We start from the raw sequence: 11615 nt of genomic DNA on the forward strand, positions 1-11615 counted from the left end.
GAGCGATGCACCGGTAAGTTTTGAGAATAAGAGCTGAAAGCTGAGAATGAATAAACTCAAAATGATGGTCTTCGGAGAATCAAACTGAAAAAAAATCTTGAATTGCTCCGGATAGGTTAAAAAAATTCTCACAATCAAAACAATCCGACAACGGCATTATACCTTTTATAAACTACTAGGAAAAAAACTCCGTGATACTCAGCTTATTCACCCTGCCTCGTTACGCCTTATAAAAGAACTAGGAAAAAACATTTTTTTTTTGTCCCCGGTGAAGATTTAACCTATTTAGTGGTGGTGAATCATACAGCAAGTTGGCTTTCATATTTAAAAACTGTTCGATTCCTATCTTGTGCTATATATGTATTCATGGCATTCGCGGCTGAAGCACAAATGTCATGGCAACGCAACGAACTGTGCTACAGAAAACGTGCTCGAGAAAGAGCTTATTATTATTCACGCTGCAGTCCCACATACACAATGAATTGCTGCTTCACATGTTCTGTGTTCAATCAATTCAGCAGCCTGACCTCTCAACAAACCTGACTTCACCGGGCACAATGGATTGGAAAGCCGACCACTTCATTCGGGGATTGTCAACTAGGGACGCCGCCGTCGGATCTTCAGGTAACCAAACTTGCCGGCGCCTGGAGACGACCCGTCGAAGACGATCGGTAGGTATCCCGTGGCCGCCTTGTACCTTTGCTGAATCTGAAAAAATGTCCAAGGGCAAAGTTATTGTCCCACCCACACAAAGTAAAAAAACAACTGCAGCCCAATGGACCGCACGGTGCATTCCGAAACAGAATCGTTACTGCCAAAGTGCGACACAAGGGAGTAAACATTTGGGGGAAGCTACTAAATTGACCGTAGCTCGCAACATGGTGAAGCCATCAACATACTAGTATACGAACTTAATTACCTCGGCGATCTCTTCAGCGCTTTGGAGGCAGTTCTTCCCGATAACACAGACGGAGCCACCAGACCCTCCACCCGTAATCTTCGCACCGTACAGATTAGGACCTCCATTTTCCGGCGTCTTTCTGTGCTGCATTTCTTGCACTAGATTACCCAGCCTCTCTGTGCCGTCAGAACCAAGCCCGCATGCATTGTAGCTGTAGTGGCACTGCCAAGTGTCAACAATGGGATGTGAAAACAATGTCAGAATTATGGAACACAGTGAAGGGTTAATCCTAAAGTCCAGTGAGAAAAAAATGAGACAGAATCATCATTTTTGTGGACGAAACGTACATCGTAACAAAATAGGTGATTAGGAGATTCAAATTCACCTGGTACATAAGTTCTCCAAGGGCTGACAATTGCTCATCTGTATTAGCTGCTGTTAATAATGCTTTGAAGGTCTACGTGCCAGAAAATAGAAGAATGTCAACAATAAAATAAACAAAACTATTTTTTTCAGTAAAGAGAAATCAAATGAATGATCATTGCTTGGAGAAAGAGATTTTGGTTCTTCTCTTTGGGATAATTTACATTATTGTGGCACTTATGATGATACCAGAAAAATTGCAACCGCTGCCATGACAGCATGCTGGGAAAACAATGAAAATTTCCAAACATAGTGCAGAAAGAAAACAATCTGGTGAAAATATCGAACCTCAACTCTGAAGTTTTCATATATGGGATGTCTAGTGGGCGCCTTCACACTGTAAGATCTTTTTGGATCAATTACCGTTACCATGTCATCGTGGTCTCCATATTTCTCTAAAAATGCACCTCCAGTGATGGTCTCCGGAATATCTTTTGAATAAGCAGCTTCATATCTGAAATTCAGATCTTATCATAACTACTATACATGCAATGTCCAGAAAGAATCATGTTTTTGCGAACTAAGTAAAGAAAGTGTGACCTGTGAGGTGGCAGCTTGCACAAATACTCCATGGAAGCTTCAGACTTCAGTACATCCCTTCCCTTTTCTTTATAATCATCAGACTGAGCAGGGGCATCTGAAGTTGAGGATACTGATACTAAGTCGGATGCTGCACACTTAATCATCTTTCGTCCCATATAAGTGCCTACCCTTACAGATCCATAATCTCCCCCACCGACACTGTTATCTCAAGACATGACAGAATACTGCAATCAGATGCAATTCGCCCAACCACAAAAGTTCTGTCAAAGCTCAACGAGGAAAAAAAACTACCTATGTCGTATACCAGAGTCTAGACCCCAAAATCGAATATGAGATGGAATCATAACCAATTCCTTCACTTCTGCAGGCTGCACCAAAACTGTGATTGAACAATACAGAAGTAACATGGTTTCGAATGGAGTTAAGATAAATCAACCAACTTGTGGAATCTAATAAAGACTACTAACCTGGCACACCATTGCAAGGAGTTTGTTAGCTTCTCCACAAGCAGATGCCATTTGGTCCATGACCCCACATGGAGCTCCAACAACATGATTCTCAACCTGAAAAATCGTAGAACTATAACGCACTTGCCAGATTCTATTCTTACAACCAGAATTTTGTTCAGATCATACCTTTTGACAAAGCAAAGCAAGATCCCTTGGAGTAATGTTTAAACCTGCAGGCAACAAAATAAAATAGAAAAAAAATTAGGAGATTCTAAAAAGGTTAGTCCAATAGATGGCAGGATTAGGGTAAAATGTAGCTATGGGCAATCAACAAACCATAGGCAGCTGAAATAGCAGACATCGTGGCAACCTCCACTGACGCAGAAGAAGAAACACCTTTGCCTTCTGGCACAGCAGAAGAAACCTACAGTTTCAGGGCAGAAACTAAATAAGAACTGATTGCGTAAAACACATAACATAACCGTTATCATGTGTCCAAGAGAAGAAACACGATCAACTAGTATGACACTGTGATTTCGCACAGTCCCCTAAATAGAGCGTTTAAAATCATTTTTGTTGAAAACAAAAATTAACATGCACATTAATGGAGGACAAGGAGAAGCTTATGTGCTTACCAGAATGCTCATGCTGTCAGTGAACTGGACGCCTAGCTCAGTCATCAAGATTAAAATTGTTCCGGAGACATAAGCAGCCCATCTGATATCGGATATAATTGGGAAATATGTGAATATAATTGATCACTCAGAATTTCTGTATAAAAATAAAGACACTAACTTTTGTGATGGGTCCTGGCAGAAAAACTCTCTGGCTTTTTCATACGATATTGGTTTGTCACCATCCATAAAATCGGACAGGTCCATATCGAAAGTTGGTGCACGATTACTCAATTCAGAACCAAATGAAACCTGCAAAATAATGATATACATAAGATAATGCACTTTCACCAGTTCTATCAGAGTTATAAAAGTACAAATTGGGCAAAATGGACATTTTTATCATACAAACAATATAAGGTATACTTATGTTCTGCAGATAACTAAAGAAAATAATGGTAGCGAATCTTGAGAATTAATGACAACAAAAAATATTTGAACAATTGAGTAGAACATACAATTTGTACCACAGGTACCACCCCTGTGTTCTCAAGCTGTCTTGCTTGTACATGCTTCCATAGCTTCTGCTTGCTAGGATGGTTTCTCTGAACAGCAACATGGCAGGCTTCCCGAAGAGGCATCTACTAATGGCATCAAAATTTTCCATCACAACTAACTAAAATATGACTTGACAAGAACAATACTGCATTTATTTCCAAAATTCTATCTAATTATCTGTGAACTGAAGAAAGTTCATGACAAGTCAGCGGTTTACTGAAAATATAGCATATATGGGGAACGATGGAATTCTGAGTTTTTGCACAGCATACAGAACTTAAAGATGCACAATCTGAGCAGAAATCATTTTATGACTAGAGGAAAAAAGTTGCTTGTTTCAGGCGCAACAGATGTTACTGGTAGTCAGGGGACTAAGTTATTTATAAGAGTAAGTACCATGATATTATCTAACGTAAAATCAGATAGATAACTGCCATTTTTCACCTGTAATTGAGCATACCTGCAAAACAAGACTTCCTGAATAGTCTGCAATGCCACCCATGACATCTAACCTTCCAGGCGCCCTTGCTACATATATTTCCCTCTGCAAAGGAATGAATTAAGAGAAAAACAATTATAAGAAACCAATCATTTGTTGGGCTTGGGCATTTCAAATAACTAACTTCAGGTGTCAACCTAACATAACATACGAACAAGCCAGTAAGACTAATTAGGAATCAAGTTTCCTCCTATAAAAGCTTGACAAAGTCATATATATGCGTGGATAGAATACGAGTGAACAAAGATAAATTTGAGAAAAAGAAAGATCAACGAAAGAAATAGGATTGTTGGCAAAACAAAGAGCAACGGTTGCTATTTAGTTAACATGGTAAAATTTGTGGTCAACAACGTGAATAGAAATTTCCCGGAATAATATATGCAAAGTATCTATCTGACAATTTCCCGTTGAGTTGCTTTATGACAAAACTTGAATCCAGCATGGAAAGTTAGCTCTACGTGGTCTGTGCAAACTAATAAGAAATGAGCCATGGCTCACATTGGTTGAACCAAATAGTATGCGAGGATAATAAATTAGCAATTTTCAAAATGGAACTAGAGCATAGGCAAAAGTTGGCTTATTTCTGAAATCCAGGAAGATATTATCTGAATGTACAAGGTCAGCAGCAGCAACATGTGGTTCATACGGTGGTATAGTTCACTAAAATTAACACAAAGCACTGAAAGATTAGTACCTCCCAGTCAAAGAGCACGGATGCAGCAGTTCTTTCTCGGGATTGCACCTCAGAATCCTTCAATTCATTTCCAGTAAGTCCGGATAAGCTCTTCAAAAAGGCCATGGTATCTGTTAATCCTTGCAAGTCCCCATGGAGTATCTCAAAGTCTTCACAGCATCTGTCAGAACCAAATTTGGTACGTCAGTAAAAGAAATTTATCATTGGAAAACCACAAACATATGAAAAACACCAGGATAAACTCACGATTCTGCCGTTTTGATCTTTTCAGTATTTTCTATGATTGGATGGGCACCAATTTCTGTGCCATTAAGAGAATACCAGTCAGGAATTCCTACATCTTTCCCAGGAGTCCTTTGTAGTTGATATCCTAACACTATTGCATCTTGCAATCGTCTTGCTCCATTAAACTGTAAATGCACATAAAATAGGTTGATCGGCTAACACTAAAACAGGGTTTCTGAAATGTTGCTTACAACTCCAATCTCGTTTATAAAATAAAAGAAAACAGAAAACATGTGCTCGATATGTGATGAGTTTACTTGCAGCACAGCATAGGTTTCTACCTTCCCAGGGAAAAATGTTTCCATATGAAGCATGGAAACTAGAGAATTTGGGATGAAGACAGACGCAGTTGCATATAATGAGTGGAACAGTGGGCACGGAAATATCTCTATCATAATCACATATTTAAATAGTGTGAATCTCACTGATCAGTCAACAGTCGTCCAGAATGACTCACTTTGTCAGAAGCACACTTCTTTCCAACAGCAATGTCCTGAAGGATCCGAGCAGCCACCTGCATGGACAGGTATTAGCTCATTACAAATATTATGAATTTCAATAGTCGAAGCCTTCTTTATGATATAGTTGATTTAGTGAACTAATAATCTATCTTTTGGAACATACATGAGGATTATGCTGGTAGTGTCATAATGATGTACTGCAGCTAACTGTTAATCTTCAAAGGTTCTAATACAATTGACTGCAAGCTGCAACATGCCATAGCCCAATGGAGGGGCACGTTATCTCTCTGGCTGATGATAAGAGTTCAATTCTCATCAACCACAGGCCGGATGGGTTATTTTTTGTGGATTTCTAGTACAATTTTGAGGATTGGAAACCATGACATGTGTGTTGTGAAATTTTAGAGTCTCCAAATACAATTGGCAGCATAAATAGTTTTAAATCCTGACAAGCTAGGATGCAGTTATGCAAAAAAAAAAAAGATCCCTATTAGAGAGCATGCAGGGAAATTACTTGGCCACCATTTGTTGGGCCATCATAGGAAGGTTGAAGTGTGAGAGCACGGAGTAGATATGGTTTCCAGTGCCCAGCAAGGAAATCCCTTCTAATCATCTCAATGCTGCTTTGGTGGTGCTGAAACAAAGTGGGAGAGAGGACGTCAAATTAAGGCATTTTCAGCACAGCTATACTAACTTACCCCAAGAATATTGTGATGGTAAGAAATGTTCAACCTCAAGCAAATTCCGCAGAAATGGCTCCTCGTTAAAATAATCTCTGCGAACGAACACAAATGGTAGTTTGTATGCCAAAGCTTCACTTGCCGTTCCATACCCAATTTTTCCTATATAAAACTGGGGTGAGTATCTTCGAAGAGTTCCTTTTTAAATAATACTCTACCTAGCATTCAACAGTGAATATGTAATGCTTTATTTTACCTAGCATACAGTCAGATGCAGCCATAACATCTGGTGTGTAAGTATCTTTCTCAAGCTTAATGAAGTTTGGAGGAACCTCTTGAGAATCAGATGCACCACAGACCTTTTATGAAGAGATTACCAAGTTAAGATCAGCAAGAGGCACAGTTGTTGCAGGAATAGAAGTCCATTGCAGAAAGAAACATACCAAACAGATCCAGCCATCAGGCAGCCATTCTTGCTTCAGTTTCCATCCTGCTGGCTGGGGATAACATCACATTGATTTCATTTGATATGTGAGTATGTAATTGTAGGACCATTCAATACAGAAGATAGCCGGCTTCCAACAAAGCATGGTATGCGATTATATGAAGAACAATGTTCACACATGCATTTTTTCTTGTGAACATCAGTGTATAGTGTATTTTAAGGATTTACTGTTGCAGGAAAATTGGTTCAAAATGATGTATGTGTATTAATGCGTAATGGAATTACAATTTCAAATAATTGCACAATACATCAAACTGATTGGTTAACCTATTTTTTATTGAATACCCCGAGCACTTCTAATTTTTGTCTCTGAGGGTGTGTATGTGTTACCCTTTACAGCAGAGAGTAGTGAAACATGTCTCTTAAGCTCACCTGTCCACCAAAATTAAAAATGACCACCTTAGTGCTCTCCGCAATTCCAAGGTCCTTCCTGACCTAATAGATCAAAATAAGAATTAGAAAACAGAGTGGTGCTCAAGCCTGTGGCATATCTTTCTTCAGCAGAAGGACACCAACCTCAGATCTGGATTTGCGCAACCCTCTTACCACCAGAGGCACATCAGTGACATCACGGAAAGCCGGCACTAGAGTGAAATGTTCAGTTCTGATGAATATTCAGAAGTCGGGCATAGACGTTTACAAGAAAAAAAAGTGCAATTGCACGTACTAGGGCAATATCCAGGTAGTCGAAGTAAGGTCTCACAATTGGAATAATCCTCTGCTATCTGTAAATGTTTATGAGATAGTCACATTGAGCAGGTAAAAGTGCCAATGAGCATACGCAAAAAGGGACAGTGTTAAAGACAGCAGCAGAGAGTTGGAACGTACAACATAGAATCAAGAATTGTAATCTGAAGGTCCAAATTCGAAATTTTGAACACTTTGAAAGATACAAATAAGGTAATACAATGATGTGGGAAATAGTGAAAGGGACCTGCCAGACAATAGATCGGTGATGAGACCCAGCTGCCATGATGTATTCTGCATATATGGAGTCCCAACTGCAAATTGTGCGTGGCGAAATAAAATACCAACTTTTGATACATTTGTTATTTATTCCTAATGCAAGTGTAAGTTGAGATTGTTCAAAGAGTCAACATGCAGACAGATAACATCGCCGCGCCAACAGAGACTAGAAAAACAGCTCCACATGATTGTGTAAGGCCGATGATTGCAGCAGAAACAGAGAGGGTTAACTCGTGAGAAATGTTGATAGGTCTAGCAGGACACCGTATAGCATGAGAGGCAAGGTAGAGCAAAATGGTACTGGTATAATAATAGTTTCAGGCAATGCAGCAGAAACAGAGAAGGGAAATAAAAGCTCACCTAAAATTCCCAATGCACACCGAGCGGATACCGGCATCTGCGGCCGCCCTGCACACCACAGGAACAACATCCGAGACCTATCCCACAACAGCATTCACTTCATAGTTCATACATTGCAGCCATGGCCGAGAGGAATCAATTTTGAATATGGACTGAATGATAGCACAGCAGAGCAGCAGTAGTACCACTAGGTCTGCCTTGACGGAGCGCAGCCACTCCGCCTCAGTCCTCAGGATCGACTCGCGGGGCACCACGGCGGTCTGATGGTACTGCATTTCCGCAACCACGCAGCCAGTCAGTCAGAGTGTCAGACGCAGGCCAACGGCGGAGGGTGTGAGGAAATTTCGATGCGGAACCTTCTCGAGGGTGGCGAGGGGATCGACGGTGAGGGGGTCGGACTGGACGGCGCCGCAGTCGAGCAAGACCTTGCGGACGTGGAGGCCGGGGGAGCGCAGCTCGGCGGTGAAGACGAACTCCGGCACCGCCGTGGAAACGTGCACCTCGTGCCCCGCCGCGATCAGGTGCCGCACCACCTGCGAGTTGCCAGGCGCGCCACGGCCACGCGCACAAATAGGGTCAAATTCTCCGGCGAAACGGCGAGTCGGGATCGTGGTGGCCGAAATGGCTGAGGAGGAGAGTGGAGGGGAGGGGAAGGGGCGGGACCTCGATGGCGCGGGTGGCGTGGCCGAAGCCGTGGCCGGTGAGGTAGAAGGCGAAGACCAGGCGACGCTCCGGCCCGTCGTCGGCGCCTCCGGCGGTCGACATTGCCGGTGAACTGGCAGGGAGCTCTGGATCCACCCGAGTGGGATGGGCCGCGTCGGCTGTTGCTTCAAGCGTAACTAACCGGAGAGACCGAGTCCACACTCCACAGCGCGACTACGCACAACTTCGCTCTCGACCGACGACCTGTCAACCTCTTCAATCAAAATTCTACCACTACTACCCCTCAAATCTACATTAATTGTCGACCCTCAACAAAATCTACATTAATTGTCACTGATTTAGTATCACTTTTACTAAAGCACATCTAGATATGCCAATTTCAAACACCTTTGACTAGTCAAAGGTACTGCATTTACTAGTCAAAGTACTATTCTCTCTGTTCATTTTTATAAGACCTCGAAGACATTTCAGATAATGTACAAAACAGCCCATTTTAAGCTGTCTGAAACGACTTATAAAAGTGGACGAAGGGAGTAGTAAATGAGTGACAATTATTAATACAGTTTTGCTAAAGCACATCTAGATGTGCCATTTATTAATATTAAAAGAGCAATAAATACGGTTAGGCAAGTGACGTCTTATAAATATGTGAATATTAAGCTCAAGCTTAAATCCAATATGTACTAATAAAAAACAATTTTATTTAATATTTTGGTGGGAATTTTATTTAATTATTTGAAAAGGTGGTTAACCTGTCCTTTACATCGATTGATGCATATGAAAAGGCGACCCGCAAATTTCCTCTCGTGTCCGTCCGCGGACAGGGATGCGGGAGGCCGCCATCCAACTATGCTCGCATACATTTCAAACACCTTATAAATCACCCAGATGAAATTCATGCAAACACGGTCGAATATCATATAAACATGCTGGATTTCATAGAAATCAGACAAAACGGTTACATTTTGGACATTAACTAAAAACGATACAAGACTAGATAAAACTAGTCTACTGCCGGCGCCGGCAGATATCCATTCTAACGGCATGGATACCTTTGACTAGTCTACTGCCGGCCGCGACGGATCCCCATTGTCGTCTCCATGTCCAGCAGGCGTGAGCCCTATGCTTCAGCGCAAAGGGTGTCTCGCTTCCCCACCTCTCAGCTGAGTGGAAAAACGAAGACTAATGCTTCAGTCGGAAGGGAAGGATCCCTACGCTGCACTGACCAAAGTTGGTTTTTGGGTAAGGGGCGATGGTGACCGACTACTGCCGGCCGCGACGGATCCCCATTGTCGTCTCCATGTCCAGCAGGCGTGAGCCCTATGCTTCAGCGCAAAGGGTGTCTCGCTTCCCCACCTCTCAGCTGAGTGGAAAAACGAAGACTAATGCTTCAGTCGGAAGGGAAGGATCCCTACGCTGCACTGACCAAAGTTGGTTTTTGGGTAAGGGGCGATGGTGACCGACGAGATGGCAAGACACAGGTTGTGTACACCAGTGTCGCCTTGGCGGTGGCCTTCATGGTACCCAAGCGAAGGCGGCCTCCCATGTTCTACTTCTCGTTGACGATGGCGATGGGCGTGGACGTGTTGGGCGCCACCTTGTCAATGTCTGTGCAGCCGACTTCTTTCTCTGCCAGCAGCACGGGGCTAGGCGCACGTTGATGGTAGATGGTGCGGTCGCATGCATGGGAGGCGCGGTACGACGCGGCGTCGTTCACGATAGTGACGATGCCCATACCGTCGTGCTCCCCCATGCCGACCTGGAGCAACTCGTCACTCGTCCGCAAGCTGGCTTGGAGCGGCGAGTTGCTGAACCACGTGCCAGCTTGGGGCGACAACTTGCTCCGTCGGGCTAGGTGAGGGAGGTGGGGCAGCGAGCTGCCTCGCTCATATTCGGCGGGCCACCCAACTGGCTTTCATGCCAGAGAACTGCTCTTCTTGCTCGTCGGATGCCATTCAAAGGGTGGATAAAAGTGGAGGAAGACAAGGTGGGGAGCGGCAAAGTGGTGCGATTCTTGCCCGGCATTTGACCTCCTACAAATAGCCGACGGATGGGAGGAGCTTGCCCAACACTTTGTTTAATGGCGACCTGCTCGTGAACGAATGTGTGGCTGAAGTAGGTTTCTCGGCTTCCACACGGGTTTAATGAAGGCGTTTGAATGCGGCGACGAGGCATGTTTCAGCCGGATGTGCAGCAGGCGGAGCCCTCGGCCGGTGTGCCGCTTCAATGGTGGAGGTAGTGAGAGGTCGCATCTGCCCTGAGTCATCTTCAATGAGCAGTACCGCGATGTACAGCAGCATGAATGCGGGCAGCTGGCGCAGGGCAAAAACACGCGCGGGTGAGGGAGGAGGGGGTTTGGGTGGGCCAGGTTGGTCAGAAGCGGGCGCAGTTGCTGTCCGGGTGCCCGCAAGCCCCCCTCACACGTTTATCTTCACTTTGCGGGAGAAATTACATTCGGACTGCCATGCGGATCGATACAGGCCCGCGTTGGATAGCTTTCGCGGTTCGAACATCGTGGATTGAGTGTATGCGGGCGATTTGAGGGTCGGCATTAGAGATGCCCTTATTCACCACACTTGTCACACAACATTTCCTTGCATTCTTCACATGCCTACAAACAGTATTTTTAGGAGAACATGTGTAATATAAAGGAATCTCCAACGGCAACCCGCAAATTTCCTCCCGCATCCGTCTGCGGATAGGGGGGTCCAGTTGAAGGAAATATGCCCTAGAGACAATAATAAAGTTATTATTTATTTCCTTATTTCATGATAAATGTTTATCATTCATGCTGGAATTGTATTAACCGGAAACTTAGTACATGTGTGAATACATAGACAAAACAAAGTGTCCCTGGTATGCCTCTACTTGACTAGTTCGTTTATCAAAGATGGTTATGTTTCCTAACCATAGACATGTGTTGTCATTTGATGAACGGGATCACATCATTAGGAGAATGATGTGATGGACAAGACCCATTCGTTAGCTTAGCATTATGATCGTTACAGTTTCAT

At 43.4% G+C, this 11615-nt stretch overlaps 1 protein-coding gene across 1 annotated transcript; it reads right to left on the bottom strand.

Moving 5' to 3' along the window:
- Positions 1-417: 417 nt before the first annotated feature.
- Positions 418-8819, bottom strand: LOC125529624 (L-arabinokinase-like). The gene is made up of 28 exons (XM_048694038.1): positions 8602-8819; positions 8295-8471; positions 8124-8207; positions 7939-8015; positions 7547-7613; positions 7280-7337; positions 7129-7196; positions 6985-7047; positions 6551-6604; positions 6364-6466; positions 6160-6269; positions 5942-6061; positions 5424-5480; positions 4928-5091; positions 4682-4841; positions 3949-4032; positions 3449-3571; positions 3112-3242; positions 2952-3033; positions 2653-2740; positions 2503-2546; positions 2335-2430; positions 2159-2235; positions 1865-2065; positions 1613-1778; positions 1287-1358; positions 920-1123; positions 418-708 (listed from the first exon to the last, which is right to left on the bottom strand). The coding sequence occupies exons 1-28, from the start codon at positions 8701-8703 to the stop codon at positions 598-600; spliced, it is 2943 nt and encodes a 980-aa protein (XP_048549995.1). The 5' UTR covers positions 8704-8819; the 3' UTR covers positions 418-597.
- Positions 8820-11615: the final 2796 nt, after the last annotated feature.

Source organism: Triticum urartu, unplaced genomic scaffold (genome assembly GCF_003073215.2).
Source record: "Triticum urartu cultivar G1812 unplaced genomic scaffold, Tu2.1 TuUngrouped_contig_5732, whole genome shotgun sequence".
NCBI lineage: Eukaryota > Viridiplantae > Streptophyta > Magnoliopsida > Poales > Poaceae > Triticum > Triticum urartu.

What these genes read in the sequence shown, in the direction of transcription:
- LOC125529624 (XM_048694038.1), bottom strand. Translation starts at nt 8,703, where the DNA reads ATGTCGACCGCCGGAGGCGCCGACGACGGGCCGGAGCGTCGCCTGGTC. An exon ending in ACGCCACCCGCGCCATCGAG is followed by an intron (nt 8,472 to 8,601) that starts GTCCCGCCCCTT and finishes GGCAACTCGCAG; the next exon opens with GTGGTGCGGCACCTGATCGC. An exon ending in TGCATCTGACTGTATGCTAG is followed by an intron (nt 6,270 to 6,363) that starts GTAAAATAAAGC and finishes AGTTTTATATAG; the next exon opens with GAAAAATTGGGTATGGAACG.